The 22,706-nt window shown below is 38.6% G+C and overlaps 1 protein-coding gene across 1 annotated transcript in view; it reads right to left on the bottom strand.

Moving 5' to 3' along the window:
- NOTCH2 (notch receptor 2) overlaps nucleotides 1-22,706 on the bottom strand; it is a 175,080-nt gene that overhangs the window by 99,282 nt on the left and 53,092 nt on the right. Inside the window, exon 2 of the mRNA XM_065880859.1 lies at nucleotides 21,449-21,530. Within this exon, the coding sequence (XP_065736931.1) occupies nucleotides 21,449-21,530 (82 nt within the window). The remainder of the gene's footprint in view (nucleotides 1-21,448; nucleotides 21,531-22,706) is intronic.

A 22,706-nucleotide genomic window follows, 5' to 3' on the forward strand; every position in this document is an offset into this window, starting at 1 on the left:
TGGGAAACAGTATGGAAGTTCCCTAAAAAAACTAAAAATAGAGTTACCATATGATACAGCAATCCCACTCCTGGGCATATATCAATATCTAGACAAAACTCTTTAATTTGAAAAGATACATACACCCCAATGTTCACAGCAGCACCGTTTACAATAGCCAAGACATGGAAGCAACCTGTCCACGCCCATCAACAGATGAATGGATAAAGAAGATGTGATATATATGTATACACACACACACACACACACACACACACACACACACAGGAATATTACTCAGCCATAAAAAAGAATGAAATAATGCCATTTTGCAGCAACATGGAAGGACCTAGAGATTATCCTACTAAGTGAAGTAAGTCAGAAAGAGAAAGACAAATACCATATGATATCACTTATATGTGGAATCTAAAATATGATACAAATGAACTTATTTACAAAACAGAAACAGACTCACAGACATAGAAAACTTATGGTTACCAAAGGGGAAAGAGAATGGGCAAAGGACAAATTAGGAATATAGGATTAACAGATACAAACTACTGTATATAAAATAAACAGTAAGGTCCTACTGTGTAGCACAGGGAACTATATTCAATATCCTATAATAAACCATAATGTAAAAGTATATATATATATGCGTGTGTGTGTATAAAAAACTGAATCACTTTGCTGTACACCAGAAACTAACACAACATTGCAAGTCAACTATACTTCAATAAAAATTTTTTAATTAAAATTTTTTAAATAGTATGTGAGTTATATCTTATTTAAAAAAAATAATTCTGCCTCCCTACAATTTCCACCTGCTGGCTATGCCTGTCTTCTAGAACAAAACGGAACAAGCCTTCCTCTTCTATTACATGTGGCCCTTCAAGAATTTAAAGACTGGACTTCCCTGGTGGCGCAGTGGTTAAGAATCCGCCTGCCAATGCAGGGGACACGGGTTCGAGCCCTGGTCTGGGAAGATCCCACATGCTACGGAGCAACTAAGCCCGTGAGCCACAACTACTGAGGCCACGTGCCACAACCACTGAATCCCGTGCACCTAGAGCCCGTGCTCCGCAACAAGAGAAGCCACCACAATGAGAAGCCCACACACCACAACGAAGAGTAGCCTCCGCTCGCCGCAACTAGAGAAAGCCCGTGCACAGCAACAAAGACCCAATGCAGCCAAAAATAAATAAATAAATTTTTATATATAAAAAAAAAAAGAATTTAAAGATAGCTATGTTGACTCTTTATTTTCTTTTTTCCAGGATTCAATGCTTTGGACTACTCCAGACTTCCTCACCATTTTAGTAGCTTTCTGATGCTTAAGATAACAATAGTAATAATAATAACAGTGACCAACGTTTTTGAAGCACTTACTATGTATTATGTATTTGTAAGCATTTTATTTTTATTACTCCCTGTAACAGTTATGTTATATTATGATCTCCATTCTGTATACGAGGACCTTGAAGCTTAGAAAGATGAAGATTTCAGAGCTACAATATATCAGAAGCAGGATTCAAATCCAGGTATGACTCCAGAGCCCATGTACTTCAAAACTGGGCTATCCTGCCTAGCCCCAGCTAGATGATTCTAGTTCATCAAAAACCTCTTTAAAAGGTAGGGCCCAAAATGGAAAAAAAAACACCTGATACATATGTTCTTACCACTACAGCATAGAGCTGGACCATCACCTCCTGTGATCTGGACACCGTTGTTTCTAATATTGCAGCCTAAAGTGGTGTTCACTTTTTTAGAGGTCACAAAATCCAGTCAGTTAAAAAGTCCATATTTTTTTTCACATGAACTACTTTTATGCCATATTTCCTCCCATCCTATATTAGTACAACTTGTTTTTTGAACCCAATAATTGGACCTGTAATTTCTTTCTTTTAAATTCACCATGTTGAGTCTTTACCCCAAGTTTCCTTGATTGAGATAACTTTTACACTTTATTCATATAATCACAGAATTTCAGCACTGCATCAAACCTCAGAAGTCAACTGGTCTGAACCCCTATTGCACTGAAAAGGACACCAAAGCTAACTGACCTGCCCCAAGTTTGTCTGCAAATATAGAAATTTCCCCGAGTTTTGCATCATCTACAACTGTATTTCTATCTTTACCTAGATCCTTTATCAAAACATAGACTATCACTTAACTGAAAGTATTCTACGAAGTCTTGCCCCAAGACCGGTAGCCATTCAGTCAGCTCTATCATCTCAATTACCCCAGCATCCTGTCCACACCTCTCCATTAAGGGTAGCCAGAAAATTGCTCACTGAAAGAATGATCCTTCTCAAGTATAATTTTGATCATGTCACTCTTCTGCTCAGAAACTAGCTTTAGGGCCCAGCCCCTCAAATCCTTAGAATCTATGACCTACTTGTCTGCCCCACTCCTACCACCCGTCTTACTCCTCAAACATCCATAACTTAAGCACTCCAGATTATTTCCACATTCGTGTCTACTCTTCCCTATATAAATATCTTCTTTCTAATCTCCATTTTCATCATCACATTTTCCCATCTGATAATGTCTCTAATTAATTTTCCTTTTGTCGATCCTTGCTTCAGAGACCTGCTCAAAACCTATGTCCATTATTAAGCTTTCTCCGCACCATCTCACCATTTCACTGATCAGATCATCTCTGATCTAACATTTCTTTTAAAAATCATGCATTTTTCTACATAATTTCTACATATTTTCATACATTTTTCTACATAATTTCTAACAGTGTGGCTCTTCTTCATTTATGCCATAATTAGGTCTTTCCTGTGCCTCTCTCAAACTCCTATTTGATATTTTTTTTTTGTGAGAAAGGGCATATCTTCAGACCCTGGTGCAGGTGCCTTGAATACCATGAACACCTGTGTTGCAAAATCCCCTCCCAACCTCACACTATGCTCTGCCTGGTAGAACACAGGTCAAGGCCACCTTAAGAATCATCCTGAGGTATAAGATTATCTCTCACACCCCAGGAGGCTAAGCAGAATTATGAACATGGGAAGAAAGGGGAGAAATGGGTGAGACAGCCAGAAATAAAGGGCCCCTGTTTCCTAAAGCAGGAGACCTTTCAACTTTGCAAATCCCTGTTCAACTGTAATACAAGTACACCATATACCCTGTTAGTCTGAGTGGGAATTAAGGCTCTCCACTGAAAACAGGAGCTTAAATAGCCCTTTTCTTGAGATGGCTCAAGTTGAGTTTATTATCCAAGTTCCCTTATAAATCTTTAGTTCTATTAGGTTATTAGAACTTCTATTAAGTTCTATTAAGTACAATTTTTGGAAAATAGCCTAAATCTTGAACTAAAGGTGTATATAAAAATTTTCTAAAAGATAACCAAAAAACTCTAACAGCTGCCTTTTGTTCCCAAAACAATATGAATGCCCACCTCTCAGGAGGGAATTTATCACTTATTTAAGTAGTATTCTCAGTGACTTCCTCCTAATCTCTTCCTCTCTCTGGCTTTGGATCTCTGAAAGAATATAGTTCACAGAGGAGGCTGTGAGTACAGGGAAAGTTTTGGGGGGCTTCTTCCCTGTAAAATAATTTCACAAACTAATCTGAATACTTATCAGCTCCATACAGATATATTCATGCCTTTTTCGGAAAAAGTCTGCCATTTCTGACACAAAGAGGTCCACTCTTTCATTGTTACTGTTCAAACACACACATGGCGAATGAGGTGAAGGGGAGGGATGGAGGAAAGAAAAGAGAGAGGAAAACAAGGGATTCCTCCAAATGGAACTAGAAAACATTCCAACTGAATGGATGCCCATACAGTCCCCCCTCAATAAAACAGATGAAAACCAGACCCCAACTCTCACATGTCACCAGCAGCCTGGATTGGTTTACATGTAGCCACTTTACAGACTTCAACGAAGCTGGTATTTGAATAGCAATTCCAATCTATCTGGCAATGGCTGCAGTTCAGGATCAGTCTCCCTAGTAATACAGGACAGAAAAATTTGTTCTTTCAAGTTTCCTAAGTGAATAGCCACTCGTCTAGAGAAAAGCTTAAAACACTGCAGCAGCTTGTGTCAGCTCCAAGATGACTGTAGTTTGAGCAGGAAATAAGCCCCTTTTCCAAATAAAAGCCAGTGTTCTCTCTCCTTGTTTTCTCCACCGAATGTTCTGTATCAGCAGGGTGAGCCCAAATGGCATGCAGGGCTTCGCTGCAGCTCTGCCTTTAGCTTTTTTTAGCGAGGATTTGGTCATTAAAAAAATAAAACAACAACGCAAAACCCCACCACATACAAGAAGAAGGAAAAAAGAGGCGTGCTTTACGAAACAGCTATTTCAAAATCATGATTTTTAAAAAACTATACAGAATGTGGAATGGAGGGGGGAAAAAAATGTCTCATGTGGGTTGTGTCGGCCCTGCAGCTGCTCCTCATTAAAGCTCCTCTTTACTCCCTCTGGGCTGGTTTCCAGCAGAAAATTCTTTAAACAGAACTCCGCTTTCAACCCACTTTCTTCTTGCTCTGGGCCTCTCGGCCCCCCAATCCACAGTGGCAGCCTGCCCTAGCTGAGCTCTAGACGGGGAGCTGTCGTTAAGGGAAATGAGGTAAGGGCAGAGGGAAAAAATAAGAAACCAAATTAAGCATTGGTCAGTAACAAAGGTCTGCAGTTTGAAAAGGCCCCAAATCAGTCTGTTCTTTCCTGTGACCATAATGCCAGCTTAGTTTCCTGCCCCCTCCCCCAGGCCCCCGTTAAAGTAGATAAAAAATAATTGCTAACAGCCAAGGCTAACTGTAACCAGTTAAAGTTCCTATATAACACTTAATTCCCAAGGCTCTGGCTTACAAACTCCTAGATGCCCCAGAGCCTACAGAATCAAGTCTAAACTCTTGGTTGGCATTCAAGAGGCCCAACCTACAAATCCAACCTCCGTCCCCCTCCTCTCAGTACCACCAGTTTGACATCTCATCAGACTGTCAACTTTTTAATTCTATAACTCTGCATAAAGGTAACTAACTGGGTTATGCTAATTACTGACTTTGTTTTTTTAAAAAAAACAACAACAAAACAACAAAACAAAACAAAATAGTACATGAAGACTTCTTGTTAACTTCCTGATAAAGAGGGGAAAAGGGAAGAACTCTGTGATGCTAACTTCTTCTTGCCATTCCCACTCCCACTGTCACCGCCCCTCCCCACAAAAAAGAAAGGAAAAAAAAAAAAAAAGGAAATACTATAGCTTACTCAGCAAGAAGGAAAAAGAAAAAGAACTAAAAAAAGCAATCATGAAATGGTACAGATGAACCAGTTTGCAGGGCAGAAATAGAGACACAGATGTAGAGAACAAACGTATGGACACCAAGGGGGAAAGCGGCAGAGGGGTGGGGGTGGGGGTGGGATGAATTGGGAAATTGGGATTGACATGTATACACTGATATGTATAAAATAGATAACTAATAAGAACCTGCTGTATAAAAAATAAAATAAAATTCAAAAAATTTTTTTTAAAAAGTATTCATGTATAGAGTTAGGGCCCAGTGCTGGGCTGTTTGTGGTAAAACACATTTTCTAGGGCTTTGCTGGTTTGATGTAAAGGAAACAAAGACAAATATACAATCAATTTCTCTCTCTCTCTCTCTCACAAACACACACACACCTTTTTCTTTTACCACAACTAATAAACAAAGACTACCAAATACTGCAGGACAGCTCATTTTTCTACTATGTAAATTCAGCTTCCTGAACAGAACATTTCTGCTTTTCTTGTAGAAGTAGTTCAGAAAATGTTAATCTTGGTTCCCACATTAGGCTGAACGCTTCCAAATTAAAAGTTTCCCACAGGAAAAGGATTTCATGGGGAGTTGTGAGGCTGGGAATTGTCTTCTGAAACTCCACCTCGCTGGGCTTCCACGTGTTCAGCTTTTTCAACCACCCACCACCTATTTGAATAAAGCAATAAACACACACTGATTTTAATAAATCCAAACCAACCAGAAGCTGCCGTGGTATATGCTTTAAAACTTAATTCACAGCATTGTTCAACTTCATCAGAGACTATGAAATCATGGTTAACCACTGCAACGGGAAACCATGCTTTATTTACGTAAGAATTTGCAAACACCCTTATCTTCCAGTTGATAGTCTGGGCTCATTTATCAGAACTCAAAAGCTGAACTGAGTGCCTAGCCTCTTCAATCATCACTTGAAAGATTGGGCAAGGGCATACAAACAGCACTGAAAGAGTTCTGTTGCTGCTATAACAGAAGATGGTCTTTCCTCTGTCTTCTAGCACACAATCAGTACCTTACCGTATTTCACTGCACTGGACCCTGAGAAAATATCTATTTGTGATTAAAACATGGCAAACGTACTCTAAACACATAAGTTTACAAAAAGCACCCTTCACAGTAATAGGCAAAAGTGAATGAGTTAAGCCAGTTGTTCCCAAGCTCTGCACTGTACAGTTGCTGCAAGGAGTCTGTAAATGCTTATAAAACACTCTCTAGACTACTAGATAATGTCCTATCCATATTAAATGGACTGTAAATGCTGTTACAATTATTAAAATTTTGAGGTATTATGAAGGGTTATTGAATTCTGAGTAGATTTTGACATTATGCATTGTATTCAAACAAGAGACCATGAAGTGGCTTCATCTCAAGATCATCTCTCCTTTATGCCTCACACTCTCGCAAGGCTCAGCTTCTTTAGCTCCTAGAACATGTTACAGTGTGCCTCCAGACCTTTGTACATGCTGTTCACTCGGCCCAAAACACTTTTCCCCTCCCTCTTCTTAAGCCCTAAAATTCCGTTAAGCTTCAGCTCAAATTTTACTTCTTTTAAGAAACAGGCTTGATGCCCCCTGCTGTATATTCCCATAACCCTAACATATATCACTCATTACCTTGTACTATGATTATTTGTCTGCCCAACAGACTAAGAATTATTCATCACCATACTCCCAGTGCATAATACAGTAACTGGCATATAGAAGGCATTCAACTATTCAGTGCTTATATTCTTAACAGAAGCCAAAAGGCAAAATGCAAGGGTCCATGGAGTCTTTACACCTTCAAAAGACTTTAATTATACTCAAAGTTTGGGAACCACTAGGTTGAGCTATTTACCCAAAGGATTATCAATACTAATTAAGATTCCTCATATATAGAGGACTTCTTAACCTTCACTTACCCCTAAATCATTTAAAGTGGGCAAGCCAAATCTATATGGAGTAGATTTTTTAAATCACATATTCCCCCAAAATATGAACACATACACACACACAGAGTCTGCATTTTCTTTTATACTTTCATTAATCTTTGATAAAACACTGACTACATGAAGCACCAGGATCCTGAGTGACAGAACATCCTGCAAAGTGGCCTCAGTAACATAAACTGCTACACTCTTTTTAGAAACTTAGCAGTAAAAATTAAACAAAATTTCAGAGAAAAAAATTGAGTGTGGGTGCTTGCTTTCTGTTCTCCAACATGAGTAGGTGACCACCTGTAAAATTCTGAAGTCTAAAACATATATGAAAACAGAAAGTTCCAAAAGCTTATGGTTTGGTCTGAAAGGATTCCTAGTTCAAAAATAATTGTACTCAAATCATATCAAACCAAACCTGAATGTGAGAGTAGGCTTGGAGAAAAACCTGCATTTCTCCAAACTTTAAGAGGGTAAAAAATATTTCTTTGTAGATTCTGAATACATCATTCTTGAAAAAGTAATAATCACACGTATAGGTATGCAAAACCATTCAATGAATAATTGGAAAACACAATTTCAAAATGCCCTGAAACACTATAAAATCCCATTTAAATGGCCTTAATTAGAACCAGAGATAATAAAAATAGTGGGCATCATGGGAAAAATAAGTAACAGTGCCTTGAACCCTATTTCAAGACAAAAACCACTACTTCCCATAAAAGATAGGACAATGGCCCAAAGGGTTAAAAAAATGGTTCTTGAGTGTAAAAAAAAATCTTAGATATTACAATGGTTTGTGAACTTCCAAAGGGCCACAGTAGATAAACTGATATACAATATATCTATGGTATTAAAATTGCATGGGGCAGGGGTGGAGAGATAGGAAAAAACTCTAAAAAGGCTCCATTGGGGCAACAGGTGATAATGATAAAAAGGTTGAGAAACAATGATATAGCATATCCAAATAAAGTAATTTTTAGCTTAGTACCTGGCACTCATAACACTCATAAATGTTAGCTGAATTAAACAGAAAAGTTTCCTACAAATGTTGCCTATATTCGTATATATTCAAACTCACATGTCTTCAAAAAAGTGTTTCTCAGCTTTGGAAATTCCTTAACCTATGCCTGATCTGCTGTATGAAATTAAATTCTATGCCTCCGTAGGGTCAAAGTGAAAATCTTGCAAAGCTAAACAGTGGTCTAATGAGAAAATTTATCTAACATACATGCAGATACCATACAGAATATTTCTTTTAAAAATAAAATGCTATCATTATTTTATGTACTCTTGCATTCTTATAACAAAAACAGCAAAACCTTCAAACCCTCATTGCATGGACAATGCTTGTAGCGCACGTGAAAGTCTTAGCCTACTGGTATCTATACTTGGAAGCATGCTCTCTCATCAACCACACGGCTGGGACTGGATTTGGTTTGTTTATCTGTTTCCCTCTAGATTATAAGCTTTTGAGAACAAACATAATTATTAAAATCATCACCATCACGATAATCACCCAAAAAACTTTTCCACACAAAGGATAACTCTGATGAAGTTAATCACATCTCACAACATTCATTACTTTTATGACAATAAGGGGACAGTTACCATCAAAGAAAAAAATGTAATGTTTTTATTCATTTTATTGAAAACACTCATTAATTTAACAGGACCTCAGCTTTAGTGCAGACCTCCAGCATAGGTCATCTCAACTAGAAAAGTGGCATCAACCAAAAACTGATACAGGAAGATTCAGATATAATTCTTTGTTCTAATTTCAGCAACATCTGCTTTCAGAATTTCTTTTGTATATTAAAAAAAAAAAAAAAAAAGCTTAGCCCAAAAATGGCTCTTCCAGTCTATACTACATGCCCTCCAAGGACATGAAGCATTTCAAGTGGTTATTATGCTCTACGGTAAAGGTCAACAAATATTGCCCTGGGCAAAATCCATGGGCCACCTGTTTTTATACCTCCAGCCCAGGAGCTAAAGCTGGCTTTTACATTTTTTTAATGGTTATGCTTTAAAGAGGTATATAAGTACCTACATTATATCCTCAATTTGCTTCTTAGCCAGCAAAGCTTAAAACCTTTATCATCTGGCACTTTAAGAAAAAAGTCTGCTGATCCCTGCTCTAAGGCCAGGACAGCATTAAAGTACACATAGGCTAAAAACACCTTCAAAACATGTGCTTACAATTTAGGTAACTTTTTTTGTTTACTAGAAGTCAGGGCACTTTAGGAGCACTTGTTATGAACTGCGTTTAATTTCAGAAAGGCAATCCAATGGTCAAAGAATCATCATTGTCAATTGTCATACCTCTGCATAATTAGAACCAAAGATAATAAAAATAACGAACATCAAGGAAAAAAATTATGGTGTATAACCTTAATGTGGTGACTCAAGACAAAAACCGCTACTTCCTTTAAAAGATGGGACCATGGCCCAAAAAAATCTAAGATATTACAATGATTTGTGGCCTTCCAAACCAAAGAAACTGAATATCAAGCAAAATCCTGAAAGTATGCACTCAAGTTCATACAAAGTGAAGATAAATTCATCCTGAGAGGCACTTCACTTACTAAACTGAGGCAAGGCAAAGCCATGCCTGATGTGGCTACATTCTCCTGCACCATTCTGCTTAAAAAACCCATGTCTACTGGTAAGTGAGATGTACTTACGGCATACCTAAGGATGGATGGATGGATGGATGGATAGATAGATAGATAGATACATAGATATGTAGTTATGAGTTTGTTTTTTATCTGAATAAGAATAAAAATATATTGGGCTTCTCTGGTGGTACAGTGGTTGGGAATCCGCCGGCCAATGCAGGGGACACAGGTTTGAGCCCTGGTCTGGGAAGGTCCCACGTGCCACGGAATAACTAAGCCCATGGGCCACAACTACTGAGCCTGCACTCTAGAGCCCGCGAGCCACAACTACGGAGCCAAGCCTGCGCGCCTGAAGCCCGTGCTCCGCAACAAGAGAAGCCACTGCCATGAGAAGCCCACGTGCAGCAACCAAGACCCAACGCAGCCCTAAATAAATAAATAAGTAAATAAATTTATTTTTAAAAAAAGAATAAAAATATAACTAGTATATTGTTTTACAAAAACTCTCACCCAAGACTTTAGCATGTTCTCAGAGCTTTTGATTGAGTGGTTCCCCACAGACCTTTCCCCTAGATCAGCCCTGGCTCTTCCACCAGATGTGAACCTTGAATTGGCCACTTTACTTCTCTGAGCCTCATCCTCCTCATGTATTAAAACAAGATGCTAGGCCAAATAATCTCTAATATTCCCTTTAACTCTAAAATTGTATGATTCCATTAGGTATGTTCTACAGCCCCCTTGGATACTAATATCCTTTAGGAGGATTAAAGACCTCCTTTAGAAGGAATGCAAAAGAATTTCCACATTGTTTTTGTTTCATGGAATGTTAAAAAATAAAATGTATAGCTAGAGTTAAAATTCTTGGTCTTTCAAACTGCCTCATAAAAGCCCTAAATTGTTTGTTTTTAATTCTGCTTTTCTCTCTCCTTCTCTCCTCCCCTTCTCCCTATATATTCACCCTGTTCCTTGAGGGTTGGTACCAAAAATGAAAAGAAATAGCACTGAATCTTTAGGTCACCTAATGGGGACTGAGAAACAGCTTTTAGTCCCACTCTACATTCTAATCACTTATGTAATACAGGATAAGTCACTTGGCTATATTAAGCCTTAGGTTCCTCACATATAAAACAAGATCAGTGGGAAAGGTGCTCGACAAAATCCCTTCCACCTCCTAAGTATGATGACTCTACAATTTTGGCTGTTGAATTCCCTCAGCAATACTGCCCGAGAATGTAATGATGCTTGCTGACGGTAATGCTTGGGGTCAGTGGTTGAGTATGTCTCAACCATCAACCCACTCCAAGCAGGGGCTCCCTGGGGCAAGAATTGTGCCTGTGTTTCTTCTTTTATATCCTTCACACTGCCCAACTATCAACCTTCTAAGTGCACAGAGAGTTCAATACATACTTGTGTAAATGAACTGTTGTACAACTCACACTTTCAGCTAATCCCTCACAGGAAGCAAAAGGAAGCAAAGAATAAGCAAAAGAGAAAGAGTGGTGTATTTAAACAAGATATGGAGAATAACGAGGAACCCTGAGCCTAAAAGGGAAAGTCCTTACCATCTTCCCCAAGACATCTGGCCAACATGAGAGCCTGTTTTCTTCAGCACAGAATGGTGGTAGACATTGCAGTCCCTTTATGGAATCTGATCTACTGAAAAATTTCACAAGACTAAAAATGACTGATGTGTGTGTCTGGGAAGAGATGCACCAAATTTAAACTTGCAGGGAATCAATCATTTAATTAAATTCATGTAGGACCTTTTTCCAGATACAATTTTTATATATCCTCTCAACACAGCGTAAATACCTGTCTTACTCATTTCCCCAGCTCAAGATGCTCTCATTAATTCTTATAAAATTTAGGAAAGAATGGGTAATATGTCATAATTAGAGAGTATGCTTCTCTGAAGACTAATTATAAACTCTGACTGTCAGTGTCAACCTTTGCCTGGAAGGAAATGAGTCAACTTTTCATTAGTAATCAAGCTCTGTCCACTTTTTTAAGAGTGACCCAGAAATTCAAGGCCATGAATTTTAACATGAGACAGAAAATCAGACACCACAAATATTATATACAAATGGGACTAAGACAGAAAAATTAAAGTCAAAGAGGCTCCTGAGGTACTTTTCAGGCTGAGTGAGGTTTCAGAAGGGGCAAGTTACCCAGTAAAATAACTACCCAAGGAGATGTCTCTGGTTTACACAATAAGAACCCCAGCATTTCAAAACTTTAAAGGGACAGGTGGTTAAATGGCCAAGGCACTACCATGGTCACGGTAAAAAATCATAACCACTGTCAAATGTTTTCCACATAGAATAGGCATCCCTGGTTTATTCTGGATAATTGAGGGTTTGGATATGTACTATATAATCAGAGGAAACAAGCAGTAAAGGACATGAGCTAATTTGGGGTAACCAGAGATGTGGCGAACAGATGCTTGCTTACTCTGGATCCCTTAACTGAACTGGATCGGGCCAATGATGTGCTGGACAGAAGAGATCTGAGGTGGGAACACCTAAATTCTCAGCTACGAGAATGCGCTATGTCTTATATGAAGACCGATCCTGTTCCTGGTGTCTCTGTTTTTCCATCACTCCTCCTATCCCAACCCATTGTTTCTGTTGCCTCAGAGATTCTTGAATTCTGAGCTTCCCTGCAAATGGTGTCCACAAGCCTACCTGGTCACTCTGCTCTGGAAGCAGCACAAGAGTCTTGGCCAACAGTCGAGCAGCACAACAGTCAAGGCCAAAAACGGGAGGGGAGGACAGATGACTGCTCCCAGCTGCCCTCTCTTCTTGTCCCCGGTCTCCCCACTCACCCCTAACGCTAGACAGTCTATCTTCAAGCATTCAAGCCAGCATGTGCTAAAGGAACGATATTTTTAATCAGCTGTCTATCACTGTGAAACAGATTAATCCACATACCAGTTTAGTAAAACCTCACACGAACTGAAGTATAGACAGAAGGGAACACCCAAGATGTAGAAAAGTTTTAAAACTATGTTATTAAGGAAAAAAATGATGAAGATATTGGTAACAATTATTCCAGTTAATAATAGCGCTCTAGTCCCCTCAGTCTCTCTACTTCCGGCCTTCCACCTATCCATCTCCTAAGACACAGTCAATATTCTCAGATTCTAAGTGAAACACAAAAAAATCCCCTAATTGTAGTCTTCTGTCCCATAGTAGTCGTCCCCTTGTCTGAATCTCCATAGTTCTTATCACCTGTGCTGCTCCATTGGGCAGTTATAGACTGTATGTGTGTGTGTGTGTGTGTGTGTGTGTGTGTGTGTGTGTATATATATATATATACACATATACATACACACCCACACATATATATGCCTCATCTCCCCAAGAAGATGGCAAGACATCAGAGGACTGCCACCATGTCTTACGCAGGAAAAACACAACATTCATTAGCAGACACTCCCAGTACAGGTACTTGTGAATAAGAAAGTCAGACAGCACAGGCCTCCTCTCGGCCTTTATGTCTGTTCACAACACCCAGCACAGTGCTCAATCATAGTAGCCAGCTCAATAAACAGCAGTTTGATGAATATTAAACTTTCCTTTGAAGAGTGCTATGGACTGAGTGTGCCCTCTCAAAATTCTTATGTTGAAACCAACATCCCCAATGTGATGACATTTGGAGCTGAGGCCTTTGGGAAATAATTAAGTAGATGAAATCATGAGGGTGGGGTCCTCATGATGGGATTAGTGCCCTTAAAAGGAGACAAGGGACCAGAGCTTTCTTTCCCTACCATGTGAGGATATAGTGAGAAGGTGGCCATCTACAAAGCAGGAAGCAGGTCCTCACAGGGAACCAAGTAAGCCAGCTCCTTGATCTTGGACTTCCCAACCTCCAGGACTGTGAAAATAAATGTCTGTTGGTTAAGCCACCTGGTCTGTGCAGACTGAGACAAAGAGTGAGGATTCTAAAGTGCCTCAGAGTCTTACTTTCAGAGTTCAGGATAAAGGACTATACATATAGTAACTGCAGGAAATTTACTGAATCTATACAGACTCAAGTGCCCTAAATGCTACTATTCTACATAAGGTCTAATCAGGCTCTTTTCTTATTAACACCTACCTTCTCCTCATACTTATATGAAGAAAAGAAATGGATATAATGTTCCATTTGGATGTGTTTGCTGAGTAATACCAGCTGTTACTTAAATAATGCCTTTATTAGTCTTTGCTTTCACTTTCTTTTCATAAAGACCTTTTCATAAACGTCCAAGTAGGAGACTGTTTAGGAGAAGAACATTTTAAACAGAAGATAACTGCATTAATAAGGGAAGGCTGAAGGCATCAGTATAAGAGTCAGTAATATATTTTTGGACACAGAGGATGAAGTGCTAGTGAAGATTATTGATGATGGATAAATAGGATATAGAAAACTTTGGTAAGCCCCAGACAAATTGTAAATTACCTTACATCGAGATGTAAAATAAAACACAACTAAGACAAATATGAAAACAAAACACTCACATAACACAAACACACACAAACAAAACACAAAACACACACACACACACACTCTCACATGATGGGGTGGAAGAAACACTAAACTTCATTTCTACCTACAAAATTCCTAGCAACAGGATGCTGAGAAGAGGACTTAATGAAAACCCCCATCACGTCCACACATTTCTGCTAGCTTAACAGAGAAAAAAGCACTTGGAAATTTTTAGATAATTACATTTTTATCACATTCTGACTTCTTCAACCCCTTTGTATTCAATCTTGCTAGCCTTGATGAAAGACAGATAGCCAAATTTTAAATGAAGGATTTAATTAATTACTCCAGATCGAGAAAGAGAAATGTTTCTCATCCTGCTCAGTCACAAGAAAAAAGGGGATAAAGGAATTACTATACGAAATTAATGGTGCTGACATGCCACAGTGGAACAATGAGAAAGAAGCTTCACTTAGGATTATGGTTAACCTGGGGATGGTGTTGAAAGAAGCCTCGCTAAACTCCTGCCTATTCATGCCAGGTTTGCAGGCCAAAATTAGTTGCTTTAACTTACTGGCAGTGACCCAAGACAGGCAAAAGGATACAGGCAGAGCCTAAGAACCACCTCTTCCTACTTCTCTAGCTAACACTGAAGTTTATAAAGTTTCCAACCTAAGAATAAAAATCAGCTGAAAAGAACATGAGAATTCTGTTGTTATACATTGATACGAAGCTATTCATCAAGACTTCTCTTATGAAAAATCCCTCAGGGACACGACATATTTGTTAAAGGAGCTTTCAAGGACATAAGTGTTAATAAGAAGAATAGCTTAGTACTGTTAAAGGGTCCAGACCCCAAGTCCTAAACAAGGAAAGCCTCACAGGACATACATCTATCTATACATCTATAACTCGCAATGCAAGTATAAGGCACTATGTTTAACAACCTGTGACTTCTGTGCTGGCAGCACCGTTTATCAGAAGTTGTGGAATTTAACCTGTCTCAGTTTCACAGGTGCATAAAATCTGCCTGGACTTGCTCATCTTCCATTAGGAAAAAGAAGGGAGATGTTTCAAGTTTTTAAGTTTAGTTTTCTCTACGAAAAAGCATTTTAGTACACAATATCCTCTACCCCCACCTTCACTGCTCTCTTCTTATATTTCATCTGCATTAATTGCACTGAACTTTCAAGTGCAAGGCCACTTCTCAGAATTGCAGCATTAGCCAAGCCTGGCCCATGTACACTCATGTAGCTACAAGCAAGTTCAATACTCTAGTATTATGTAGTATTATGAGCTGCCCAGGCCTACCTATGTCTCTACTTTAAAATCAGGAACTATATATAGAGTTTTAATCATAATCCTGATCTGAAAAGCTACCTTTTATATACTTTCTAATGTTCCACACTTCCTTTTCAGAAGGTTCTGTTTGAAATACCACTTTAAAACAGGTAATTTTGTCCCATTTTACTAATAAGCAAACTGAGACTCAGAGCAAAAGCAGATTTTCAAAGAGCACATCTCAGGTCAGATACTTAAGAGTTACGTCATCTTGGGCAAATTATTTAACCTCTCTGAGTTTCCATACACTCATTGGTAAAAACAGGGATATCAAGACTCTCTACCTTACATGAGGACTAAAATAATACCTGTAAAGAGCTTAATTGAGCACACAGCCTAGTATGTAATAAGTGATTAATAAATATTAGCTAGCATAATATTCTTCAGCTTGCCAAAGATCCAATTACTGACAGGACTTAGGGCTCAAATTCAAGTCTATCTGGCATAGAAACCTGTCCGCTCCATGTCACCAAGCAGGGCTCTTCCAGATGCCTTAATCCACTCACCAGTGCCAGACTGAACCATACAGGAGCCTGGCACAAAAAAAAAAAATCAGCAGTACTAATTTTATCTTTTTTAAAAATTTGGATATTTCTAATCATAATTTTTGCATTAATTTTGATTTTTGAACTATTGCCTTAAATTTATCTCAACTGAAGGAACCTTGCTGGCAGAACCAGTTTCAGCAGAAAAAGAGAAAGTGATTTAACAGTTGATATTTTTCCCAGTGCATTTCTTTGATCTGATACTGCCCCTGAACAGCACTCACCAACAAGGTGAGTGAAAGGGGAAAATGCTGAGTCAGTCATGACTTTTGAAAATGCCTTTCTAGGGCAGTATGGCCACAACACAAACACTGATAACGCATCCTCTACTATAAGCAAGGCTCTGGAAGATTCTGAGTATCTCTATTCTCTCGCAACTATACAGAAACTTATCAAGAGGACAAAGAAGGCGATGGCTCCAGTTTTCTTCGATGGCTTTTGGAGGCCTGGACCACCAACACTACTCTCTAATCCTGGCAAGGAAAATTGTTAGTTGTTAAAGTTTAACGTTTCTTACACCTAATAGATAAATTTTAGGTAAAATGTGACACAGTTATATTTTATAACATTTTCTATTTATAATAATTTACGTTAAGGGCTTCCCTGATGGCACACTGGTTGAGAGTCCGCCTGCCAATGCAGGGGACAAGGGTTCGTGCCCCTGTCCGGGAGGATCCCACATGCCGCGGAGCGGCTGGGCCCGTGAGCCATGGCCGCTGAGCATGCGCGTCCGGAGCCTGTGCTCCGCAGTGGGAGAGAGAGGCCACAACAGTGAGAGGTCCGCGTACCGCAAAAAAAAAAAAAATGTAGTTTCTAGTTAGATACTTTGGCAAAAAGTAGATTCTCAAATGCAATCACCCATCCACAGGAGCCTATATAGCTCATGCTGACTTTCCATTGTTGAACAAATATTGTGCTAGTTACCTCCCAAGTGGTATGTAGAAAACTTTGAAAGACTCCTTTAAGATTATAATTCTTACCATTAAAAGTAATGGCAGAGTAACTTAGATCAACTCACCCGTTCATAATAGTTATAAACTCCAGACAAAATGTTAAAGGTACCAGAGAGCAATTAAAGCGGGCAGAAATTAGAAGGGATACGAGCCTCGAAGCATAAAACAAACTACGTATATGAAACAGGCATTTATACACCTTTTTCCCTGAAGAGTATTCCCCAGTTCATGAAGCACAAGAGAAACAGAAAGCAAGCAGAGAATGCAAGTCTTACTGAGCTAAAGAGTCAAAGGTGTCTAGAATTGTCAAAGTAGCTGAAATTTGAGGAGGAGAAATCCTGGAAAAAACAGAACCACAGAGGAGGTAGCCCGAAAATACGTAATATAACTCCACCACAAGATGATATTTAGGAACACAATGGAAAGCAAGAGCTGCAAGGCTGAAAAGCTGAGCATGGTTCCAGGGAGTCAGAGGTTTTACTTTAAATCCTACCAAATTAGAGGGGCTTGGGATACACCCCAGAATATGGTAAAAACCTCATGCTTTTCACTGAACCCACTGAGGGGTCATATCTTGGGAGTAAGGATTATACCTAAAGCCCAAGTCTAGACCAAGATGCACCACCAGACTAAAAGCATAACAGACCCCCCATAGCACAGCCCAAATAGCATTAAGGTGATCTTCCAGTAACATTCTTTAGTAGAAGATAAAGTTTAAAATGCATCACTCACAATGTCCAGAAAACAATAAAAACTACCATAAACATGAAGTAAAGGGAAACTGTACCCACAGTCGAGTTAAAGAGCTGTTTATGGAAACATGTCCAAAGACAACCCAGATGTTAAAGAACTGGCAAACAAGGACTTTAAATAACTATGATAAATGCGTCCTTAAAAATACACATTTTGTGAATTATACAAATCATAACCTCACCCACCCCCAACATTCTAGTGAACTTGAGTTGCCCACGATTTTTAATCAAAGTGGGATTTGGAGTGGTTTATATTTGAAAGCCTGAGAAAACAACTTGAAAGTGATTAATGACAGCCAAATTTAATTATATATTTACACCTCCCAGTAGGACAAGCGAGAGAATGAAATGCTTTATCTCTCTGTAGTGAGAGGGCTTTATTAAGATATGACAACAACTATTTAGGAGCAATAATTGAGTTTTATGCAAGATTACACCGTTTCTCCTTGTCTGGCTCCCAATCTAATCACAGACTGATAGAGTACTTAGATTCTTAACAGTTAGAAAAACAGTTGAGCTGTGTACAAAACGAACCTTTAAAAGTACTTACCCTCATCTGTCAATGTGATCTTATCAAGGATTTCTACAACTTCCATAAACAACAATTATAATTTAGCTGAATCAATAACATTATGCTCTTTAAAGAGACAGTCAGATACCTTCTACTTTAAAACATTTTCCATTAACTCCTACCCACCCACCCCAGTAAAAAAAAATTTGGCCTCAGCTTTCTTTTCCTAATCCACTAAGCAAAATCTCACGGATAAAAAGACAATCATAGGTCCTGCATATCTGATGTAATTTTTATAAACCTTCTAAGTGTTCTAATATTTATTACCATTTTGTGAAAACAGTGTTTACTGAGCAAGCTGGAGTAACTTCTTTCCCCAGGGAAAAAAAGCAAAGCTGGTGAAGATATACTGAAGGGTCTGCTAAATAAAAGGTACTTTTACTTAAATTTTTCTTAACGTTCTGTGGAGGTTGGCTGGCATGGCACCGTAGGACGACTGATTTGGCTTCCCTGATATTGTTCTTGCTTTTCCTGTGTCCACTTATGTAGACACTGATACTCCTGAAGATGCTAACATTACTTTTATTGAAGTAGAGAAACATTCTCTTTTTACAAGGTTTGTTGTTCCCATCAGTCTCCCGAAAAGATGGCCTTGCCCATTTTATTCCCTTACTCTCCTTTTCTCTAGAAGCTTGTTTCCCTCACAACAGGGTTGGAAGACATCTGAGGGATGTCCAGGACTAAATCCAGAACTATATCCATAAGCAACCCACCCCATCAATAATTAACAAGTATCCAGGGACAGAATTCAGGCAGCTCCATTTTTGTCAATCACAAAGTGAGTTCCCTGTTTCCTAGCAATGCTTCTTCCAAAAACTAGGGTCAACTTTGTCTCTCTCACCTTGGTTGCAGAGTCTGAGACTAACAGCTCACAAATCTGTTTTCTCCCCGAAATGTCCCTTAGTGTCCATTCCTGGTAAGTGCTCAGAGATTGGTCTCCTCTACAGCCCTCTTTCCCCATGTCAGACCACAAATATGTAGGCCAACACTTAGAACGTATTTGAAATTCTCCCTACATAAGTCACCAAGTTGAATTATCTCTAAATAGAACTAAATTGCCTCTCTGTATAGTACTACCATCCTGAATGCTACACGAAGCCAACAAAATTCTCAGAGGAAAGGACAGTTTCTACTTATTTAAGACAAACAGATTTAAAGACATGTGAATGATATCTACTGAGCACTTTCGGTTCAAGAAACATATCGTTGAGCGCTAGCTTCATACCAGGCGCTGTACTAGGCATTAACTGTGCAAAAGCACACAAGACCAGGACTTCACACTCTACTGGGAGAAACCAACACATCAACAAATGATCATAGTATAATGGGTTAACTACCACGAGAGAGATAAATAATAGAATAAAGCAAGTAACTAAGACACCAGATGCCAAAGAGATTAACAAGATTTCAGTGGCCAATTCTAAGGTACTAAGTTCCTTTCCTTATTATCTCCAGTTATGTTTCCATTCTTAGAAGAGACTACATCACATGTTTTTGGTTGGATTTTTTTTCCCAGCTAGAAAAACTAAGTGAACAGCCCATAATCAGTTACATAAAAAATTTCACTTCCAATGTTATATTTATTCCAATCCAAACAACCTATTGTTAAGCTTTACTGTCATCACAGCTTAAAATATTTTCACTTTGGTGAAGAAAATTTTTTCTGACTTGGAAAATTCTTGTTCATAACATTAAAGAACTTAGATCCTGTTGTCAGAAGACTTGATTGGAAAAATGTCATTATCATAGTTATGTTTTTCAGTTAAATATCCAGAAAAGAAACAAACCCATGTTGGATAAACTCACTTCAAATGCTTATCAAGGGCTTCCCTGGTGGCACAGTGGTTAAGAATCTGCCTGCCAATTCAGGGGACACAGGTTTGAGCCCTGTGTCTGGGAAGATCACACATTCCGCGGAGCAACTAAGCCCGTGCACCACAACTACTGAGCCTGCGCTCTAGAGCCCACGAGCCACAACTACTGAGCCTACATGCTACAACTACTGAAGCCCACGTGCTACAAGTACTGAAGCCCACGTGCCTAGAGCCTGTGCTCCACAAGAGAAGCCCCCGCACCGCAACGAAAAGTAGCCCCTCCTCGCCGCAACTAGAGAAAGCCTGTACGCAGCAACGAAGACCCAATGCAGCCCAAAATTAATTAATTAATTAATTTTTTAAAAAATGCTTAGCAAGCAAATACTTCTACCAAAGCAAAGAACAAATATATCCCATAAAAGTGTTAAAGAAGATAAATGTTATATTGCCAAATCTTATTTTCCATTAAAGAAATAGAATGGAAACATGTTCCTATCAAAAATTTTCAATTGAGGTTGAAGAGGGAAAAAAATTATCCATAGGCAACCTAGAGAAGCAATTTATGAGATTACCTCACAGGTTTCCTCAAACAAAAAGTATGGCTACACTAGAGGATGATCAGAGAGAAAGAAAAGGAATGCTCCTGAGGACTAGTCTAAACCCCCAGTCCTATCTACTCCTCATCCTTATTCTTTTAAACCTATATAATGACGTTCAGCCACAGCCCCTGCTCCCCACCCCATCCCTACAAGCATGTGTGCATCTTCTCTCACAGTCTCTCTTTCAGAATTGATTTTGTATATTAGATAAAAGTTTCACATGGATTTACTTAGTATTTCACATAGTATTTACTTACAGTAGGCAGAATTAAAGTTAACATCTATTTGGTTTGACTTTAAAACAAGATCACAGCTAACACGTTGAGAAGCGATTCTGAGGCTTTGCCTTAAACTGAAAATGTAAAAGAATGTACTCACTATATTTAACTAGCTACTCACTGAAAGTCTTTTTCATGATGAAAAAGATAAGACAGTAAGTTCTTATTAACCATTTATCTGGCATCCACATCCTTATCCCCCACAAAAACTACATCAGAAAAGTTAGAGAACCAGTAACATTTCACAGAAGTATTAAAAATAGAGCAGTATTACCAAATCTTGTCCAATTTCCTATTGAGGAAAAATAAAATACATAAAGAAGGAAAAAAACAGAGAAAAACTTACTTGCAGTACCCTGTACCATTGTGGTAGGTAACACATATTCCTTCATTTACACAGGGCTCATAGCCGTCCCGACACTGCAATGCTAAAAACAAAAACAAATACACATTAGAAATAAGTCACTAGTCATAACCCTCACACATCAGAGAAACATCATCCAATCCGGGTCAACATTCATTCCCATATCCAACTTGATTTAGGTTTCCCTTTAGAGTCTTAATCATCTTTTTATCTTCTGGCTCCCGCGGTCATAGAAGTACAGAAGCTCATCCCAAGAGTCTCTTCCCACGATAACTGTTCTGTGGTCCGGAATGATACTCTTAATTCTCTGTGCCTCTATCTCTCTGGCTGTTACATCCTTATTTCCCAATGATACTAAGAAAATTAAAGCTATACTATCCATGATATGCCATGAGCATCTTGGGATTTGGATACTTCAGATGAGCAATGTAAGGATTCATCAATGAATATTTAGGAAGACCTGGGTAGATACTAGGTCACCATGATATTAATGAATTACTTAAGCCTCAGGTGAAGTTTCAAAACAGTCCACTTCAAGAAATAATCAGAAACATCAATAATATTCATTCAACAAACTGCATTTGAGAGCCTAGTGTGTACCAGACACTACATTAGGATCCAGAGGAAAAAGGGGAAATGGAATTCATAGAGAAATGAATAAAACATAATCTCTAACTTTAAGGGGCTCACACAAAGATGGGGAGTAGACTATAAATAGAGATTGTAGAGGAGGGGGGATTAAAGCAAAGAAAATGAGAAGTTCATTTTATATATATAAATAAAACAATAATTCTCAAATTCTTGAACCCTAGTCCCTTTAATAAAGAGGTACTTCATCATGTTAATCCCTCCCAAAAGCAGACTACCCAGAAATAAACAGCAATAGTAGAAACTTTCACTGATTTCAGCCAGAAGAGGAGGAAGGCCACCCAAAGCCTCGTTTGCTGGATAATTACAGCACCTTGATTGTTTAGCTTTTAGAGTTGGAATTTTCATCACCAAAATGCTTATCAAGAATACTAATAACAAGTGGAAGGGCAAGACAGAAAGAAACCTTGTCAAACAATAAAAATCAAAATTGAAGTCCATGAACTTTTTCTGGAAGATTATTAAGATCTTCATCTCCTAGGATGGTTCATGTATAAATACCTGAAAGCAAAACCGAGAAGTCTCCACTTTTGAGTTTCCTCTGTGAGTACCACTCTATGAATAAACTGCAATATCAGAGGCTCTAGGTCTG

This window comes from Phocoena phocoena, chromosome 1 (assembly GCF_963924675.1).
Source record: "Phocoena phocoena chromosome 1, mPhoPho1.1, whole genome shotgun sequence".
Classification (NCBI taxonomy): Eukaryota; Metazoa; Chordata; class Mammalia; order Artiodactyla; family Phocoenidae; genus Phocoena; species Phocoena phocoena.